Source organism: Sitophilus oryzae, unplaced genomic scaffold (genome assembly GCF_002938485.1).
Source record: "Sitophilus oryzae breed Bouriz unplaced genomic scaffold, Soryzae_2.0 scaffold_1977_pilon_pilon, whole genome shotgun sequence".
In the NCBI taxonomy this organism is placed as follows: Eukaryota; Metazoa; Arthropoda; class Insecta; order Coleoptera; family Curculionidae; genus Sitophilus; species Sitophilus oryzae.
The window spans coordinates 145,845-168,651 of NW_022146698.1; the positions used below are offsets into that span (position 1 = coordinate 145,845).

At 31.6% G+C, this 22,807-nt stretch overlaps 1 protein-coding gene across 1 annotated transcript in view; it reads left to right on the forward strand.

The window, feature by feature from the left end:
* The first annotated feature begins 247 nt into the window (after positions 1-247).
* LOC115883777 (mesocentin) overlaps positions 248-22,807 on the forward strand; it is a 49,481-nt gene continuing 26,921 nt past the window's right edge. The window contains exons 1-5 of the mRNA XM_030902188.1: positions 248-353; positions 5,544-5,724; positions 11,901-12,126; positions 13,536-13,730; positions 16,299-16,588. Of these exons, the coding sequence (XP_030758048.1) occupies positions 333-353; positions 5,544-5,724; positions 11,901-12,126; positions 13,536-13,730; positions 16,299-16,588 (913 nt within the window). The 5' untranslated portion in view covers positions 248-332. The remainder of the gene's footprint in view (positions 354-5,543; positions 5,725-11,900; positions 12,127-13,535; positions 13,731-16,298; positions 16,589-22,807) is intronic.

Sequence of the window (22,807 nt, forward strand, 5' to 3'; positions counted from 1 at the left end):
TAAAATTATAATTCCTAACGTTCTTTGCTTACCTACAATTGTTAATGGGGGCCAAGTGTAAAGAATATTTAATTATGGGCACTAGACCGTTCCAAAATATTATACCTAAGCGCAAGGTCATCATTGATCTTTACGCTACAAAGGATACCATCTAGTCAAACAATAGATTTCTGAAATATATTCATTATTTCAACGCATTTTCTTTAGCCGGCCTATTCAGTCATTAATACAATAGTCAAAACATAGTTACCCCCCTTATGGCTTTGATATAAAAGATTTTTTCGTAAGATTTTTTTAGCAGTTTCCGCGATTCAGGTAATTAGTTCTCAAAAATGAAGTTCTTTCAACAATGTGTGAGTACATTTTTGTGTTTAGTTCAGTGCTGAAATGTGTCAAATAATCAACAACGAATTGATATCAACATTTATTTTTCCACTGGAAAGGATATTTTAAGTTTCCGTAACAATTTATATGAAATTCATCTATTACAAATGGAATAAAATGGTGTATTAAATGTTGTAAAATAATGCTCTGAAAATATGCGGAATTTATAAAAAAATCTTATTGTTGATGCCTTGCCATAATTTTAATACATATTCTTTAAATTTTAATTAACAATGTATTAATCGAGGTATTAATAATTATTTTATTGTACCGGGTGGCTCATTCGTGCGTAGAAGTCCAATATCGTCGTTGACAAAGGTACAAAAAAAATATACACGGTGTTGAATTTAAAAAAAGAAATATAAAAGAGATACAGTATTATAAATATTACAATGTTTTCCAGGGATAAAAATATCGTGTTTAAGATAATGTGAGTTTTCCTTCACGGATTTATTCTGTTATCGTTGGTGTTTAAGAAAATATAGGTAAGGGCATTCATAATGTTGAATTCACTTCGCGTTTTTACCATTTTTTATACCAATGATCCTTTTACCAGAAAGAAATATGACAACACCGCATCTTCCTTTAAAATAGTGTAGTATATACAGAATTTTATGCTGAGTTCAATTCTGTACAGAAAAATCGGGGTTACAATTTAAAAAAACTTACAACTTCATCATTACTTTTTTTGGGGATACCCCGTATACAACAAAATATTTTTAGGATGCAACATTTATATGAAACTGTTTTTCATAATCTCCTTCAACGGCGACGATATTCCCCACTAATGAACCACCCTGTAGGTATATACATGTAAACATATTAATAAGGCTAGTATTATACTATCAAATGTCTTTATCAAAGATTTTATTTTATCAATGAATTTGACATGTGTGATGTTATAAAATATTGTATATAGAGTGGCGAACGTCATTCGGCTCGGTTGATTACACGAAAACGGAAAAATGTAAAAAGAAAATATTTTATGGGTATAAAATTAAAAATATGGTATGTGCTCGGGTATGTGGGAAGGCAATGTGGATAATTTAAAATTATTTTGAAATGTACATTTTTTTTGTTTTTCTTATGGAACACCCGGTATTTTATTTCATATTTGGATCCTTGGATACAAAAAAGGCATTTATTATAAGGGTTAAATATGTTTACAAGCTTTGATTTTTTAAGATATTTAAACATGCATGCTATAATAAAAAATATTTGCAACACCCTGTACAGGGTGGGTCAAATTCGACGCTTTTAAATGGAAACACCCTTTTCTATAGGAGATAGACGAAAACTAATATCGGTGTCTGGAGCTCAATTTTCATCAAAAACATTATGGTGAAAACCGCACATCAATATCTGTTACCGTTTCGGAGTTACAGGGTGTTTTTCAATTATGAGCATTTTTAACAAATCGTTGGAACTTTTTTGCTATAGAAAATTTTGTATTTCTATGAAAACATTTTCAACGCACCTTTTTACGTAGAATTTAATGGTATAAGTATAATTTTTTTAAAATTAATAATTTAAGAGTTATCAACAGAAAAATTGATTTTTTATTTGGGACACCCTCTATATTTTTAATTAACTGAACATAATTTAAAATTACCTTTCCAAAAATATAGCACACTTGATATTTTGTTATAATTTCCTTCGAAATACAGAATTTTTAAAAGTTCGCCACTTTTAACTAGTAGGCTTTGGACCCCTTATTGATGACATGCCCTTAATGGAACTCGAAAATATATTTTTCCAGCAAGACGACGCACCGCCTCTGAACGCTGAAGTTATCAGCAAATTTTTGCAGCCAATTTCAAGAATAATTGAATAGCTAACCAAGATCCCAGCCGTTGGCCGTCGAGGCCGCCTGACTTAGTGCTCATGGATCTAATCCTATGGATATATTTGCGGAAGAATAAAGGTTCCTTATTCTTCCGTATAATCTAGACAAGAATTAGAAATACTTAGCAGTTATGAGAGGGTATCTTTCACCCCCACTGAGTTAATAAGTTCCGCGAGAAATTTTCAAAACTGCCCCATCTGTCCACAACAGAAGACGGCCGATATGTCGAACACCTGTAGCAAAAACTCATGTCTTGGTTTGCTATTTATTTTTATTGTTATTAGATATAGTTTAAATGTGTTGATGTTGGTTAAATATATTTTAAATTGTTATAAAATTCTGCATCTCTCATAGCAAATATCATTTTCGTTTTAATTGATGCTCACAGCTAGACTTTTTTTGCATTACAGCAAAACGGTGCCGTTCAAAGCCTACTTATTTAAAGCGGGCGAATTTTTATATACTCTATATCTCGAAGAGGAATCGAGCAAAATATCAAGTGTTTATATTTTTGGAAAGGTAATTTTAAATTCTTTTCAATAAATTAAAAATATACAGGGTGTCCCATATAAAAAATCAAATTTTCTGTTGATAATTCTTAAATTATTAATTTTAAAAAAAATATACTTAAACCATTAAATTCTACGTAAAAAGGTGCTTTGAAAATGTTTTCATAAAAATACAAAATTTTCCGTAGCAAAAAAGTTACAGCGATTTGTTAAAAATGCATATTTTTGACAAAAATTGAGCTCCAGACACCGATATTAGTTTTTGTCTATCTCCTATAGAAAAGGATGTTTCCATTTAAAAGCGTCGAATTTGACCCACCCTGTACATTGCTTTTCAGAATTAATTCTTGTGCTGAAAGCCAAAAAAAAAATAAACCTTAATAAAAAATTTGATTGCTTCGTCTAATGTATACAGGGATATCAAAAATTGCTGGTCTATTTTAAATATCTATTTTACATAAAAACTTCGTCATTTCAAATACAACACTCCGTATTTTTTAAAATAAATCGCAGCAGATTCAAATGCTCTTTCAAACTATATTAGGGTTTCATATACCTACCTAGCTCAGATTTTGAATAAAGAGCAATTTTTCAACAAAATGGCAACCAAGAGGGCTGGTCTCGTCATGGCAAGTGTCTAGTGACTGTTAGCAGCTATGTTCAAAATCAAAATTAATTTATGGGCTTTATTTAAATATATACCAGTTTACTTTTATTTAAAATTTGCCTACAACAATTTAATAAATAATATTTATTAAATATGTATTTATTATTCTATCAAGAAAAACGAAGAAGTGGTTCATTGAGTTATTTTACAATGATTTGTAGATATATGGATTTTCTATAAAAGGTCAACAACAGGGGTCTCTGCCTAATAGTTTTATTATAAACCACACTACCATCAGCTCTGCGAAATAGGACAAGTAGTTTTTCAAAAAAAAAAAAACACTTATCAGGAAGATTCCTATTTGTATCTATTCGAGCACCCTTGAGGCCAACAAGCAATTTTCTCCACAAAATAAAATTACTAGTAACATATCCATTCGTTCCGCCAGCAGATACTGCTTTATTTTTCTTGATAAAATAATGAATACTTAGTTATTAAACTAATGTAGGTAAATTTAAGTAAACTGTTATAAATCTAAATAATAATGTCCATTTTGAAAATAGTTACTAACTGTCACTAGAAAATGGCCCTGCCGATACCAGCCATCTTGATTGCCATTTTATTGAAAAATGGTTTTTTATTCAAAACCTGAGCGAGATAGGTATAGGAAATCCTAATATAGTTTGAAAAAGCATTTGAATCTGCTTCGATTTATTTAAAAAAATATAGGGTGCATTTGAAATAACGAAGTTTTTATGTAAAATATATACTTAAAATAGATTGTGCAATTTTTTGTACCCCTGTATAAATTTAAGGACGCAATAACATTTTTCACTAAAGTTTATACTCGCAAGAATTATTACCTTTAAACTCACAAGAATTAATTCTGAGAAAAGTAATGTACAGAGTGTTAATAATCTATTCTATTGTAGCATGCTATTTAAATATGTTAAAATATCTCAAAAACCAAAGATTTTAAACATATTATTAAACCTTTTTTTCGGCTCAAGAATCCAAAAATTAAATAAAATACCGGGTGTTCAATAAGTAAAAACATAACTGTGGTATGGGTCTCACTTCTGAAACACCCTGTATAGTTCAAAATAATTTTAAATTGTGTCACATTGCCTCCCCACATATACCCATAAAATATTTTGTTACTACATCTTTCCGTTTTCATATAATCAATTGAGGCGAATGAGGTGCGCCACCCTGTATTAACACTATCAAATTTTTTATCAAATATCTTTTATAAAAGATCTTAGGGAATCGATCTTCGACAAAGAAATTTGATTGAGTGTAATACAGGCTTAACAAAGAAATATTAAAAGTGCGAAAAATAATTTCATTCTTTGGTTGTCGTCAATACTCTACGATATGTACAAAATTTTTAATCATATAATTTCCACCAAAAAATATTTGATTTCACTAATGTATTAATGTATTTCAAATCTGCAGTAAAGTAACAAATATGCGAATTATCTGTTTTATTCGTCATCTAAATAACCCTTCTAGTACATACCGTGTTTCTCAAAAGTGGCTCGCCCCTATAACTTTTTTATTTTTTCAGATAAGTCAAAGAGATTTGATACGTTAGTTAGACATAAATCAGGATTGATTGACATATTCAATTGTTTTCGGTCGCTTCCTGTTTCACCGGAATGTCTATAAATTTTGATTTTTAAACGTTTTCTTGACATTTTCGTTTAAAAAAATCACATTTTAAATTTCAATCTAGAGTGCCATGGCTGTGTTAAAAACACTAATTTTTAATCTAGAACCCTTGGAAAAATATATTTGATCGGCTAATGTCTAATGCTTCTCGTGTCTTGTCCTGGCCGACTAAAATATACCCAAATCGAATCTTTAATCATAAGTTAATTTTGTCAATGGAAAATGGCAAGAGTTGACATATGATATGCCATTTAATTGAGAAGGTTATTTTCTATCAAATGGAGTTAAAAATAAAGAGGGTGTCATTTAAAAATTAAAAGGTGTAGTCATTTCCGGAGAAGCCGGAAGTAACCGAAAACAAATGAATACGTTAATCAATCCTAATATACCAACATACCAAATCTCCATCTACCAACATACCAAATCTCGCCTTTTTATCTGAAAAAAATAAAGAAGTTATAGGAGTGACCCACTTTTAAAAATCACGCGGTATATGACTATAATTCAATTTAACTTTATGTAGAAAATATGGATACTTTTCTTTATGGCGACTTACGTTTATGGTGCCGATGATGATTATAATATATTACATAAGGATGGTTCTTTTCAATTTGGTTATAACAACCCAGATTCTTACCATTACGCTGATGGAAACAGGAATAATGTTGTAAAAGGAGAATTTGGTGGAAGGAACCCTAAAACAGGTAAATTTCATTTGTTCGTCACATACCTAGTTTTAATAAAATACTAAATCATCATCTAACCTAACCAAACAAAACACTTTTACTTTTACATTGGATGCGCGTTGCGCTAACCATGTTACCATCATCAGCAGATGATTAAAACTGACTTAATTTGCTGTGTAACACCAAAGGTTCCAACCCCCAACTGTAATACCTAGTTTTATTGGATTCAGCACAAAATATATCTAAATACAAATAGTTAAAGAGAAATATACGCGTGTTTTTCAACCTAACCCCTATAATTTTTTTATTTCTTTCATGAAAGTGACAAAAATCCATTTATATCTGTACTAACACACCAAATCTCCGTTTTTATCACTTCTTGCTTCAACGGAAAGGACTACAACTTTTGATTTTTAAATGGTGTCGGTATTTTTTATTTTATTTGATTGAAAATGACATTCTGAATAGAAAAACATATCATATGTTAACAAGAACGACATTTTTAATTTAAAAAAGCAGTATTTTAATTTTCAATCTAGAGTGTTAAAACCACTAATTTTTAATCAAGAAGCCTCGGAAAAATAGATTTGATCGTCTAATGATTTTCATGTTTTCCTGGCCGGTAAAAAGATAACCAATTCGAACGGGGGTAGCTCATTAAATAATTTAAAAAAAGCATCTTTTTACGAATAATTTGTTTTCGAAATACTAAGTATGTGGTACACTTAGTATGTCGAGTGACCTGAGGTTATATTTAATGTCGTGACAATATAGATTGAAATTTAAAATAAATTTTTTAAGAGTAAATGTCAAGAGTTGATTTGTGATCTGTCATTCTATCCAAAATATAATTTCCTATGAAATAAACTAAAAAAATACCAAGGGCGCCATTTAAAAATCAAAAAGTTCTAGTAATTTTCGGTGAAACCGCAAGTGAGCGTGTAATTGAAAACGTTAATCAATTCTGATTTATGTCATATTCAAACATACCAAATTTGATTTTCTTATCGGAAAAAGAAGAAAAGTTATAGGGGTGGGCCTAGATACCAAAAAACTATCGAGGAACGCGTAAATATTTATAGGCTCTATTGCATCTCATTTGAGCCAGGGAAGAGCATAGCCATTACACTCACCTACATTTCTTAATTTCTTTCAATTTTATAAACCAATCTCATTTTGGTAAACTGAATATTAAATAACCAACGTAAATACTTTAGTGCTCAATATAATTGAATCGGTCATTTGGGAAAGGGGTCGACTCCAAAATTTTCAAAATCCCGTTTTTATTGGCTTTCGAATGTAACGCTCTAGAAGCATGTTTTGTGTGAAAACGAGCCATCTCTTGATATACTTTATATATATCAAGATGGCGTCTAGTGACCAGTCGCATATTGCTTGTGAATTAAAAAAACTAAATAAACAAGATCTAATTAATTATATAGTGCTTAGAAAGGTTCCCGAAAGTGCCTTATCTTTAAGCGATTTATTTATTTATTTATTTCTAGTCGGTACACAAACAGGAACACGAACAAGTCCCAAAATTAGTGTCCACAGCTTACATATAATAACTAAATACCAATAACAAAAGTAATAACCAATTTTAAAATTATAATACTATTTTTCTTAAAATTACAATTTTTTCTATATATATATATACACAAACTAAGTCAATATCAACACCAATATGTTTAAGATTTAAGCAAAAAATATGGAATGAAAACACTATGAAATAACAAGCAAAGGAATCGCGATAAGGAATACAATAATTATATATTAAAAGTAAACAATTAAATTATAGATATTAAACCATAGAAAAAAGGAATTAACTTATAAATAGAAATTTACTATTCAGGAGTATAATATCTGGATATGGCTATACACTCACAAATTGTCGTTTTAATTTACATTTTAAGGCAAACAAATTATCAGAAAAAAAATCAAAATCCGTGGAGTAGGAATTGGCAAACTCCAGCATTCTGTTAACTGGTGAATTGGCAGCACTATTTGTGTGAGAAAATGTCTTCTTGAAAAGGGAGGTGAATCTTAAATTTTTTGTTGGAACATTAAATGAAATCATAGACAAGAGATAAGGTGAATCGATTTGAGAATTTATTATTTTGTATAATACTGCTATATCAGTAATTATTCTACGATGTTCTAAAGTTAATATATTAAATCGGTTGCACATAGATATATAAGAGTTGTTAATATTATTTTTATATCCCAAATATTTAACAAATCTTTTGTACCTGCTCTAGCCTATTTATATAAATATGGTACATTGGATTCCACACTGAGGATGCAAAGTTCAACTGACCGTATACATACGCATAATATAAAGAGAGCAACGCTTTATTGCTGGTGAATTGTCTAGCCTGCCTGTTTATAAATCCCAGCATTCTAAATGCTTTGGAAACAATAGCCTCAATATGCTCGCCAAAAATCATTTTCTCATCAAAGAATACACCTAGATCTCGTGCTCCTTGTTTTCGAAGTCAATCAATGTCACCTAAGCTATAGTTATACACTATCTTATTGTGATTACGACTGAATGAGATCATGAAACATTTTTCCGGATTTAGAAAAAGATTATTTTTCGAACAGTAATTCTTAAAATTGTCCAATTCAGACTGAAATAAAAGCGCATCATTGATGTTACGAATTTTCATAAAAAATTTTAAGTCGTCCGCATATAACAAATAGTTGGAAAAATGAAAACAGTTTCTTATATCATTAACATAGATAATAAATAATAACGGACCCAGATGACTTCCCTGTGGAACTTCCGATGTAGACTCATACGGGAATGATAAACTCTTAGCCACTGACACCCACTGAGACCAGCCCGATAAATACGACCGAAACCAATCAAGCATGACTCAATCCACACCGACTCCCGCCAATTTTCCTAACAAAATATTATGATCGACCTTGTCAAAAGCCTTGAAGTCAGTGTAAACAGAGTCCACCTGTACACGATCATCCATGCTACTCAATATAAATTGGGCATAGCTGATAAGGTTTATGTCTGTAGACCACCCAGAAAAAAACCATGTTGCTCTGGATTTAAAATATTTTTTACTAAGGAAAAGAAATATTTATAGACAACTTTTTCAAAGATTTTACCAAATATACAAAGTTTAGAAATACCTCTATAATTTTCTACGTTTGTCTTGTCGCCCGATTTAAGGATAGGTATGACCAAGGCATGCTTCCATTTAGCAGGAAAGATGCCTGTAGTAAGCGATTGATTAAACAGCTTAGTAAGAGGAGCACATAGACCTCTAGTGCAGTTTCTAACAAAAATTGATGGAATATCATCACATCCGGGTCCCTTTTTGGGATCGAGTTTCCCGAGAACTTCCGATACTTCGCTTTCATCTATATGCAGACAATTCAAACCCGCTGTTTGACCGAAACCAAAGCCGAACTATTTAAGTGAGGTTGAAATACACTCTGGCAATATTCCGCAAAAAGTTACTAATGCTCTGATTATCACTTGCCCTCTGAGTCTTATATTTCATATCCATCGGAATGGTAGTGCTGCCGCTTTTAGCCGAAACAAAGTACCAGAATTTTTTACAGTTTTTTGGAATCTCTCCTTCAATATAATTTAAGTAATTATTATAATCCTCCAATATAAGTCTTTTAGAGCGGCTTCTGGGCAATTTAAATGTATTAAAATCTTGTAAATTTTTATAAATTTTCCACTTTTTGTGAAACTTATTTTTTTCTTTAATTACGTTTATAGTTGAAGCGCTGAAATAAACGGGATAATTACGATTGCGATAGCCCATTGGTACATAATGGGCTATTAATTCTTTTAAAATGATATTGAATCTTGACAAATTAATTTCTATATTATTACTAGAAAGCATATTATCCCATTGTACCTCTGATAGTGCTCTATTAATATCATTGTAATTAGCTTTATGAAAATTGAAAAATTTGCAACTAGGAAGAAGAATAGCTTTTGTGTGTTCCAATTGAAGGAGAAATTCTACTGCCGGATGATGATGATCCTCAGTAACAAGAGGTGACGAACAGTGTGATAGCATATCAACAGTTTCTGAATTGTTACATAAAATTAGATTCAAAGTTCTACCAGAAACGTTTCTTACGTGGTTGAATTGCATCATACCGCAAAACAAAAATATATCTATTACGTTAGCCGAATTTACATCTATATTAGTAGCAGTTAAATAATTTTCACACTCTTGGGAGACCCAGTTCAATGCGGAACAATTGAAGTCTCCACAAATGATAACTATATTGTCTTTACCTAATCGCTCAGCAATCCAGTTCAGTTTAGAAATAAAACTATTTCTTGTATCGTGACCCCTCTCCTGGGGGCAGGTATACGCAACACAAATACACTCCAACCACTTCTGTCACTTTAAAATATATCCATACATCCTCCACCTCGCTTTGAAACTCCGGTACCAATGTAGCTTGGAGATAAGTTGCAGTTGCAATAAATACACCACCTCCATCTGATTTCTTCGACATGGATGTTTGACGATCTCTACGAAACATGTCGTAATTCCTAAGCGATAATACAATAAAGTTTCTTGAAGACGATTGTGCATTGAAGACCTGTAATGCATTACTTTGCATTACAGCGAAAACGGATTTAAGGGTTGCTAGAGTGGAGGTCGACTCCCAACGAAGGCTCATTATTGAACTGGAAAAGTCCAACGATTAACTAAACACCATTATTTCATTGTTGAAATCACAAATTGAAAGTGAGGTTAACAGAATCGGCGCCAAACCAAAACAGCACACCTTCCAAAATTCAGTGGTACCGCAACCAGCAAGTCAGGCTCCGCTGGGAAGGAGAAGCGAAGCCCTGCAAACAGTTCCCACCACGCGTCAGTCAGCAGCAAAATAAACCGAGGATCAACAGTCAACAAAATCCTGCTGGTGTAGATGAATTGCAGGCACAAGATAAAATGGAGAGATTGCCACACGTATATGCTAAAACGAAAAACAATCTTCCAAACGAAACTTGTAACACTCTATCATAAGGCGATAATGAAAATAATAAGAAATGGTCACAGGTTAATAGAAAACGCCAAAATAAAACTGTAATAGGAACTGGTGTAAGCTGCAAACTTAAGGCTGCTCCAGCACTTACCTATTATCACGTATTCAGATTGGAACCATCCTGTACTGAACATGATTTAAAAGCATATTTGCAACCATTGTTTCCCGAGGTAACATGCCAAAAGTTAGAGTCCCGAAATTCAAATGAATACTCATCATTTAAAGTAGGAGTTTCCAAGGCAACTCTGCTGGTATATTAAATCCTTCTCTATGGTCAGAGGGAACCAAAATAAATAAGTTTTTTCACGTCAAGACGAATCGTCTAGAGAAGCCCTAAACCTAAACTTTAATGACGTAGATATCGAAAATTGTGTGAAGATATTCCATATACCGCAATTTGGGCGATAAATTTAATTACAACATCGGAAACTTTTAGCGCTTTTAGGGGCCATAATCGAATCAAAATCATAAGAAACATTTAACGGGTGGCCTCTGGACGGGTGGCCTCCGCCACTGGACGTTCCAACCAACAAAAGATATGTTCGATAGGTTTAATTCTAAAATGTATTTGTCAGATTCCGATAATTCAGATGCAAATGCTGAAGAGAGTCGAGGTCGAGGATGTAATAAACCTATGTAACGAGATGTGTTAATAAAAAATATAATGTTTGGCAATTCGTAGTGTTATTGATTTCATTTACCCATTATGGTATTACTTATTTCTAATAAAAAACAAAAACAAAGTTACTTTTTTAAGTTTCGCGCCAGTTCTCAAGGAAAGGTAATGTTGGTTGCGGTTTTGGGCGATTTTTTGACTTGACATTTGCGCCAACAGATTTTAAAATCTGACAACACTGGTTGGAACCTTTGAAATCACTAATTCTCGGCAATAAACCAAAACACTTTACCACTGGACTGCACTGGACACGCGTTCATCAGCAGATGATTAGAACTAAACTCAATTTTTATTCATGTGTTGATGATGCTAACGTGGTTACCAAACGCGCGTCCAGTGCAAAAGTAAAAGTGTTTTGATGTATTGTGGCGAATTAGTGTTTTATTTTGTTGGCTCAATATTACTACGATCGGGATTAGAAGTAATGTGTTCTCTAGCTGTAAGGTTATTTTATCATATCCTTTCTTATAAGGTGGAATAGATACAACCGTTTATACTGCCGGTCCGAGAGGTTTTCGACCACGTGGTAAAAATGTTTATCGCAATTACGACTTGAATCAAAATGGACCACGTCCTGTTGGTTCACGAGATGATCCATACTATGACCCATATGAAGATCCTAGTTATAAATTTGGGTTTCGTACGAGAACGTACAGCAGACAAGAGAATGCCAATAGAGTTGGAGATGTAACAGGAAGGTAATAATAATAGTATATAGAAAGTAAATTTAAAGAAGCCTTTTTCATAACAAACAAGAAACACATATTTAGTAATCCTAGTATGTAAATCTCCACTAATAAATAGCACCAATCAATGCGGACACTCTCAGTGTAAAGTTCACGGTTCACTGCACACGAATTTTAGAGCTTATGACATTTTTTATAAACGACAACCTAAAAACGCTATAATCTGTTTTGTTTTTAATTAACGTTCTATCTTCAAAAATAAAAGTTATAAGCATTTAAATCGTGACAAAATGGGAAAATTTTATGGTACAGGGTGTCCCATTTTCGTATGTTTTATGGGATTTCTCGTTTATGAGTAGAGATACAAATATGTAGTTTTCACATCATTAAGTTGAATGAAACTTTTTATGAAACTAGATATGCTACACACCGATTTGTCCTAGGCTCTTTGGTTTCTGAAATACAGGGCGAATTTGAAAATGTTGCATATTTCGGCAGAGTATGCAGAGTCCCGCAGAGTATTTTAAGTAGAAACTTATGTTTCTTTTAAATGGGACACCTTGTATATTATTTTACTTGCCTTGTCATGACCTTTCTAAAAATATAATATATTCTATAGTCATTTTCATAAACAAGGTAAAAAATGCATTTTTTAAAGTTTTAACATAAAGAAACCTATATGTAGTTTCAAAGGATATTATCATTATTATTTAATTTAATTTAATCTGATAATTTAGCTATCAATCGTGTTATCTTAATAAAGTCCACTGAAAATAAACTTGTGCGGCTTTACATAACACGCTGCCAATCAGAGTTATTGATACTTTTAAAGCATTTGTGCGTAATTGCTTTTTTCAATTTTGATCACAGAAACTAGCGTGGAATAGCCAGTAACCAAAATTTGACGTCGAATAAATTATTCGATTATTTTGAATACCTATTTTAAAGCGGTCGCCTATGTTAAAATGTTAAATAATGCATTTTTTACTTTGTTTATGAAAATAAGTCTAGAGCTTGTTATATTTTTAGAAAGCTCATAACAAAGCTCATATTTCAAGAATGACAGCTCGCAGCAAAAATCTAAAAATCTAGTTGCGCCACTGAATTCTACGTAAAAATACGGAGCTCAGTTTTTACCTTTTCGTTACGCTATAAGATATTCAGGAACAAATAAAGCTAGGACAAATCTGTGTAGCCTCTTTAGTTTCATAAAAAAGTAGCAAGTGAAGTGAAAACTTCACGTTGTAGCTTTACTGATAAACGTAAAATCCTGCAAAAAAACACGAAAATGGGACACCCTTTACAGTATACTATTTTGATATTTTGTTTTTACGGTTACAAGTGATAAAACTGAAAACAATTTCATAAACATTTGACCATTTCAAATTAAAAATTATTATAATAAACTCTATTTTAATTAGATATACCTACCTTGATGATGTAGGAGAACGTCATAATGTGGAATATATAGCTGGGAAAAACACTGGGTTTCATGTAAAAAACCCATTTCCAGATAGTAATCCACGAGCGTATGGTCCACTATTCTTCAGAGGAAGGGGAAAACCTATACCAAGAGGTAGAACATCCATTCAAAGAGGCTTGGATGGAAGTTATAAGTAAGATTATATTGCAAAAATTAAAAAGAACTTGCTTTTCTTCCAATTATGTTTAATATCCTTTAATATTAGACTAAAATGCATATTCTATTCAATACTCCAAACGGTTGATTTTTTGGTATCAATTCTCGTATATTCTATTTTTCTATATTTTCAAATTCACTTAACCAATTTCCTTACAGTAATTATTAAAGAGAAAAGAACTTAAAAAGAAAATAAATGTTGCTTTTTATTACGGCATAGCTTGGCTTATCATGTACAGGGTGGGTCAAATTCGACGCTTTTAAATGGAAACACCCTTTTCTATAGGAGATAGACGAAAACTAATATCGGTGTCTGGAGCTCAATTTTCATCAAAAACATGATGGTGAAAACCGCACATCAATATCTTTTACCGTTTCGGAGTTACGAGGTGTTTATCAAAAATGTGCATTTTTAACAAATCGCTGTAACTTTTACTATGGAAAATTTTGTATTTTTATGAAAACATTTCCAAAGCACCTTTTTACGTAGAATTTAATGGTTTAAGTATAATTTTTTTTAAAATTAATAATTTAAGAGTTATCAACAGAAAAATTGATTTTTTATTTGGGACACCCTCTATATTTTTAATTAACTGAAAAGAATTTAAAATTACCTTTCCAAAAATATAGCACACCTGATATTTTGTTATAATCCCCTTCGAAATACAGAATTTTTAAAAGTTCGCCACTTTAAACTAGTAGGCTTTGTACCACTTATTGATGATATGCCCTTAATGGAACTCGAAAACATATTTTTCCAGCAAGACGACGCACCGCCTCTGAACGCTGAAGTTATCAGCAAATTTTGCAGCCAATTTCAAGAATAATTGAATAACTAACCAAGATCCAGCCGTTGGCCGTCGAGGCCGCCTGACTTAGTGCCCATGGATCTAATCCTATGGATATATTTGCGGAAGAATAAAGGTTCCTTATTCTTCCGTATAATCTAGACAAGAATTAGAAATACTTAGCAGTTATGAGAGGGTATTTTCACCCCCACTGAATTAATGAATTCCGCGAGAAATGTTCAAAAACTGCCCCGTCTGTCCATAACATAAGACGGTCGATATGTCGAACACCTGTAGCAAAATCTCATGTCTTGGTTTGTTATTTATTTTTATTGTTATTAGATACAGTTTAAATGTGTTGATGGTGGTTAAATATATTTTAAATTGTTATAAAATTCTGCATCTCTCATAACAAATATTATTTTTGTTTTAATTGATGCTCACAGCTTGAATTTTTTTTATATTATAGCCGGTCAAAGCCTACTCATTTAAAGCGGGCAAATTTTTATATACTCTATATCTCGAAGAGGAATCGAGCAAAATATCAAGTGTGTTATATTTTTGGAAAGCTAATTTTAAATTCTTTTCAATAAACTAAAAATATACAGGGTGTCCCATATAAAAAATCAAGTTTTCTGTTGATAATTCTTAAATTATTAATTTTAAAAAAATTCTATTTAAACCATTAAATTCTACGTAAAAAGGTGCTTCGGAAATGTTTTCATAAAAATACAAAATTTTCCATAGCAAAAAAGTTACAGCGATTTATTAGAAATGCATATTTTTGAAAAACACCCCGTAGCTCCGAAACGGTAACAGATATCGATATGCGGTTTTCACCAACAGGTTTTTGACAAAAATTGAGCTCCAGACACCGATATTAGTTTTTGTCTATCTGCTATAGAAAAGGGTGTCTCCATTTAAAAGCGTCGAATTTGACCCACCCTGTACAGAGTGTGAGATTGTAAAATTTATTCACATGAGTCCCCAAAAAATTAAAATAAAATCGCAAATATTCTGCTTTTTCCAAAAGTCATCGGAAGTATTTGGAATTTTTAAATATTTAATGTAGCATTTGGATCATCATCAAATTATGCAAGTTTGCCTTAATTTAACCAACCACGTGGCTCTTCTAGTTTCCGAGATTCCAATGGTGAGGCTCGAATTTGGTACACCCTGTCCCCTGTACAAGAATTAATTCTAAAAAGTAATGTACAGGGTGTTAATAATCTATTCTACTGTAGCATGCAAATTTAAATATCTTTAAATATATCAAAAACCAAAAATTTTAAACATATTTAACCCTTATAATAAATGCCTTTTTTTGGGCCCAAGAATCCAAAAATGAAATATAATACAGGGTGTTCCATAAGAAAAAATATAACTTTGGTACGGATCTCAGTTCTGAAACACCCGGTATACTACAAAATAATTTTAAATTGTGCACATTGCCTCCCCACATATACCCATAAAATATTTTGTTTCTACATCTTTCCGTTCTCGTATAATCAACCGAGGCGAATGAGGTGCGCCACCCGGTATAATTCTGTTATTTTGTTTTAGTCGCAAAAGACGCTTCATGCAAAAAAACGCAAAAATCGCTTTCTGTGTGGCCGTGGGCTAAGACAGTATTATTAAAAACAAAAAAAAACAGGAAAAGTTATTATTTACATTTATCTGATAAATTGCTTCTTTTCACATAATTGAAGTTAAAAAAACTATTTCGAGTTTGATAAATAAATCTGTACATATTTCAGGTTTGTATCTGCCGGTCCCGACCAACGACGAACTGAAGTTAGTGATTCCACTGGGCATATCAGGGGTTCTTATACATATCTAGACGACAAAGGAGTGCAGCATTCTGTGCATTATATAGCAGGACCCGAAACAGGCTACAGAGTTCTGAAAACCGTAAAAGGTCCACATCTTCCTACAGTTTATCCATTCGATAGACCCGATATTATATCACCCGATTTTTATGACTATTTGTCTGATAATGGAGAAGTTTTTGATACGGCTGCTAGTGGAAGACCAGTAAAACCCGGAAGTAAGCATAAACAAAAATTAATTGATGTCTCGGCACACTCAGTGATGAGGTGTTCGAATGTTTCTCCATTTGTCCCACAGAATCTGCATTCGCCGTTGTTTCTTAGCTTCGTTGGGGAGACAGTGACCTGTTAAAGAACTGTGGCAATCCGAAGTGTTCTCACCTAAATCAAGGAAAATATTGGATTTTTCTCGGTCGTTCTTAGAAATTTCTTCGAGTGTCTTAGACTGTTGGAAGATTCCCATTCCAGGTTACGGATGGAGACCCCCAGGTTCTTGAGTTCCGCTTTAGGTTGGTTTCTACTTGGGAAGCAAAACGGTTCTGGTTCATTTTGTGGAGTGTTCGCTCCTTTTCTAACTAGATAGTTTGCTTCTTATTGCCTTCTATACCTTGAAGAGGTATCCCAGAGTAGGAGAACTTTATTATCTTTCTCTTCAAAAAGTCCTACTTATGGGTATTTCGCCACTATAAGAAAATCTACAAAATAAAATAGATATTTTTTTTGTAAACACTGCTGCGTTAATGCAACGGCGTCTAATTGTCAGCAGTGGCTTACTAATAAACAAATTTGCCTAACGGACAAAAAAATACTTAATGTTTCGGAAGGTATACAGGGTGACCCATGCTGAGCGTACATTAGAAGTTTCTAGAGAACTACAGCATCTAGCTCGGAGATTTTTTGCTCATCATCGTTTCACAACAAGATCTATCGATTAAAAATATTTTCAATATGGCGGCACATCTGGAAATACCGGAAGTTGACAGCAACTGTCTTATTTTAAATGGGTGCCCCAATTTTTTATTGTGTACTTAAATTCTCTGTAAAATTTTATGAATTTTGATAATAAAAATTCTATATCTCCCATTGACCGTTTTTGAGAAAAAAAAATATTTAACATTTTTGAACGAAAAAAACTGTCTGTCAAAAATATGTGTATAGCCTAAACGTCAAATTTAGTGATTACCACAGCCACTGTGCCATAAAGAGAAAGCATGTGGCTATCTATTTCAAAAATTACATTGTTCGAATGTCATATACTAATGGCCGCAGCTGTTATAGAATTGAGCGATTAAAAAATTATCATAAATCAATTTTTTCAAATGGAAACCCAATTTTTTTCCTTCGCTAGTGAAAAGGCTTTTCAATTCGTTACTTTTTAACTATACATGTTCCTATACCTAAAATAAATCGTCTTACAGTTATTTAAGATTTAGTTTAAAAGCGTATATTTTTCTTGATTTTAACCAGTAACCTATGACTTTAAATGTCAAATGATAGTATTCTATACAGGGTTGTTCACCACATACGACACGGAGTATTGTAGCTAAACGATGAGATTTTTACAAATTGTAAGTTTGGGGCTCGTTGAAGGACTATTAGAGCTACAATTTAAAAATATTTTTACAAGATACAGAGTGTCCCAAATAAATAAAAAATATCAAAGTAGTATTTTTTTAAATGGAACACCTTGTATATTATTATATTTTTAGTTTCTACGATTAAAATAAAGGTAAATTTGATTAAGGTTTATTATACTTAAACCTTACCGTTTTTGAAATATTTTCAATTTTGTGAAATTGCAGTAAAAATTTTAAAGCTTCATTTCTCCAAGGGTATCAATGTTTTTAATACTAAATATTTAATGAAGTTTATTTATTGATCAGTTATTGTGTTGCAATAATAAAAATAATACTACCTTATACAGAGTGTCTAAAAAATTTATTTTAAATAATTATTAGCTTAAACGGCAATAACTTCTTTAATTTAAATGGAATGCCCTGTATATTTTAGGAGAATCAGATGCACAATTAAATTGTCTATCAAATTGTATTATACCATTTTTTACCTATCCCTTCAAGTTTTCGTATAAAATGCATTTTCTTATAATTTAGACCTCATTTATCAATATATCAATGGAATATTGACATTTTAGATTGTTTTTAAAGCAACAAATGTACAAAATGTACAGACTAGTAATATTATCGTTTTTAGCAAAACGATAATATTACTAGCCCATTTGTATGCAAAAAGAAAACTATTTAAATCTTTATAAAAGAGTATACCATTAATTAAATATAACACCATTATTTGCGCCCATATACTAATTAATTACATACTTAATTGTGTTCGTTATTAAATTATTATAAATAAATGTGGATTTGAGTCAGAAATCAATATAATAATAAGTTATCAAATTAAAGTCTCTGTAGTTATAAATAAGCATTTATTAAAAAATGAAATATCATTTTTAAGGTGTTACTTTTTATCACACTGTCTAATGCCCATACAAAATTCAGTTTTTTAGTATTTGGAGCAATTATTATTAATCAAAGCAAACAGTCAGTTAATGTTGTTTGAATACTGGAATCATATTAACTGATCCTCTTTAACAAATATTTAAACAGTTTTTTTTTATTTTTTAATGAAATAAACGAATTATATCGACAATATTAGTATCTGTCATGTATCTGTACTCTTTAAAAATTTGGTACATCTTTAAAAATAATCTAAAATGTCAATAGTCCATGGGTATATTGATAAATAAGTTCTAAATTACAAGAAAATGCATTTTCTACGGAAACTTAAAGAGATAGGTAAAAATGGTATAATATAATTTGATAGACAATTAAATTGTGCATCTGATTCTCGTAAAATATACAGGGTGTTCCATTTAAATTAAACAAGTTATTGCCGTTTGAAGCTAATAATTATTTAAAATAAATTTTTAGACACTCTGTATAAGGTAGTATTATTTTTATTATTGCAACACAGTAACTGATCAGTAAATAAACTTTAGTAAATATTTAGTATTACAAACTTTGATACCCTTGGAGAAATGAAGCCTTAAAATTTTTACTGCAATTTCACAAAATTGAAAATATTTCAAAAACGGTAAGGTTTAAGTATAATAAATCTTAATCAAATTTACCTTTATTTTAATCGTAGAAACTAAAAATGTAATAATATACAGGGTGTTCCATTTAAAAAAATACAACTTTGATAATTTTTACTTATTTGGGACACTCTGTATCTTGTAAAATTATTTTTAAATTGTACCTCTAATAGTCCTTCATCGAACTCAAAACTTACAATTTGTAAAAATCTCATCGTTTAGCTACAATACTCCGTGTCGTATGTGGTGAACAACCCTGTATAATAAGATATAATAGATAGAACAATAGATCTGGCCATGTCATATTGTGACGCTTTATTCAAGAAGCACCATCATTTTCGAGCCAACTTTGCGGTGTTTTTTCTTTCTATCATACGGAATATTAATAATATCAACTATTAGATATCGCTAAGAGCGAAAATACGAGATATATTTTTATAAATACACTTTTTAAATTCTTAAACAGACTGTATTTATTTATACTATAGGAAATTCAAATAAGTTGTTTTCTGGCAAATGGAAATAAATTGTCTGACCGTTTGACACTTAATGTCAAAGGAAGCTAGATAAAATCAAGAAAAATATACGTTTTGAAACTAAATCTTAAATAACTTAAAAACGGTTTATTTTGGGTATAGGAACATACCTAGTTAAAAAGTAACGAATTGACAAACCGTTGCATTAGTGAAATAAAAAAGTGGGTTTCCATTTGAAAAAAATGATTTATGATAATTTTTTAATCACTCAATTCCATGACAGCTAGCGCCATTATTATATGATATTTGAACTATTTAATTTTTAAAATAGATAGCCACATGTCTTCTCTTTATGTCACAGTGGCTGTGGTAATCACTAAGTTTGACTTTTAGGCTATACAAATTTTTATGACAGGTAGTTTTTTTCGTCCAAAAATTTTAAATATTTTTTTCTCAAAAACGGTTAATGTTAGATATAGAGTGTGTAATATCAAAATTCACAAAATTTTACAGAGAATTTAAGTACACAATAAAAAATTGGGGCCATTTAAAATAAGACGGTTGCTGTCAACTTCCGGTATTTCCGGAAGTGCCGCCATATTGAAAATATTTTTAATCGATAGATCTTGTTGTGAAACTATGATGTGTAAAAAATTTCCGAGCTAGATGTTGTAGTTCTCTAGAAACTTCTAATGCACGCTCAGCCTGGGACACCCTGTATATCTTTCCGTCGTCAAAGCAAAAAAATACAAAGAACAAAGAAAAAAACTATTTAAAATATGTAATTGCAACTATTCGAGAACACTTTAATTTTTTTAAAACTGATACGTCTACAAAAACCGTTGACGTTCTGGTAAAATGTCATTTTATCAAGTTAAACTTCAAATTTAACAAATACTACCTGATAACAATTGCTTAATAAGGTAAAACCAAAAAAGCTTCAAACTTTCTGTATGATTATTTTCAATTTGTTTTAAATGTTTACGTATGTTATGTTTATTTATGTTATGTTCTTTAAAATTAAAGAATGGATTACCGACAGCAGTGTTTACAAAAAATAACTATTTTATTTTGTAGATTTTCTTAGTGGCGAAATACCCATAAACAGGGCTTTTTTGGAGAGATGAATCCGCAACAGAGGTATAGATATTTTTAATTATCTTTGCCTAATTTGTTCAGCTTCTCTAGGCATTCTTTGACCAACTTCGAATTGATGGTTACTGAGTTGATCGCTTTGAATGCTGCTTGATTATCGGATAAGATGGTTGTTTCTTGTTTCCAATAGTTCCTATCTAAGATAAGTTGCACGCATCTTTCGATAGCGTAGGTTTCTACCTGAATTATGCTAGGATAGATGCCCATTGGTTCGGAGTATTTAGTTTTCGGCCCAAATATCCTACCCTTATTCCTGCGTTGCTTTTGGAAGCATCAGTATACCATGTTATGGTATGATCTTTGACCTGCCGAGCAAACGTTTGTATCTTCCAATACTTTTTATTGCTTAAAATTACAGTGAGATGTTTTAAGCGAGTTGTATAGGGTGTCCAATTTTGGTTGAAATCACACGGTGTCTCCGTTATTAGTAGGAGGAAGCGGTTTGTACAAACCCGTCCCACTTGTTTGTCAAACGGAAAATGCTGTAAACAAAATTTTCATAGCCCTCTTCGTTTATGAGCTACAGGGTCTTTTAGAAAATTCTGCAATTTGGGACAGCCGCAGCCCCCGGATCTTCATTATTATGAAAGGTATTGAGAAGGTGGAAACTGATTCTTGTAGAACTTTTTACGTAGAATATAGTGGTCTGTTTTTTCTACGGAAAAAATATTTTTGAAAATATAAACTAAAGTTATGTTTTTTAAATGTAACCACACACACACTAATATTTCTAATTCATATGATCCCTCCTGCTATGAGCTTCACTGTATACTACAAGATTTAATTTTCTTATATACAGGCAGTATACTTTTAATAATTCTTTAGTTTCTTTGATTATCAGTCATAACCTACCAATACATATGACCTTTTAATAAAAACTTTTCAATATTGCAGTAAATAGTGAAAATAAATATATATCATATAATCCATAGCCAGATCATATAATTTATAAATATACAGGCGTATTCCATTTAAGAAAACATAACTTTAGTTCATATTTTTAAAAATATTGTTTTCGTAGAAAAACATACTATATATAGAGAAGACCAGGCTATTAGTAACATAGCAAGTTGCCGGACGAATTTACGTTTACCCGATTTGCGTTCGTACTCGAGATTCACTGCCGGCTAGTCGGCTGTTCAGGTAGTACGCAGTTGCAGTTGTGCTTGGACGGGTCGGTCGTGACAGACTAGGAATACGACACGAGGAGTGCCGAGTATTTATTATTTTCATTTTAAGTGTTTACCTTCACTTAAGGTAACATTTAAAATAAAAATACTTAAATATTTATTATTTGAGTGTGTTTACCAGCCAAAACTAAATATAAATAAATTCTCTAAACCCAAAAAAATCTAAAATATTACTCTAAATAAAAAAAAGTTATAACAAGTGTTCAAAAAGACCACCTTCTTGTGCTAGACAGAAGCCTAGGCGGTCGTAATATCCCCGTCTGACGTTGGCTAACATATTAGGGCTAATAGTTTGGAAAGCCTCTTGTATTTTTACTTGAAGCTCATCCAGATTATTAGCCCTATTATGACCATACACTTTGGATTTTACATAACCCCACAAAAATAAATCATTGGGAGAAAGATCTGGTGATCTCGCGGGCCACAAAATAGTTCCATGTCCATGGTTGCGAAAAGTATTGTTCAAATATTCTTGAACAATACGGGCATTGTGGGCAGGGCAAA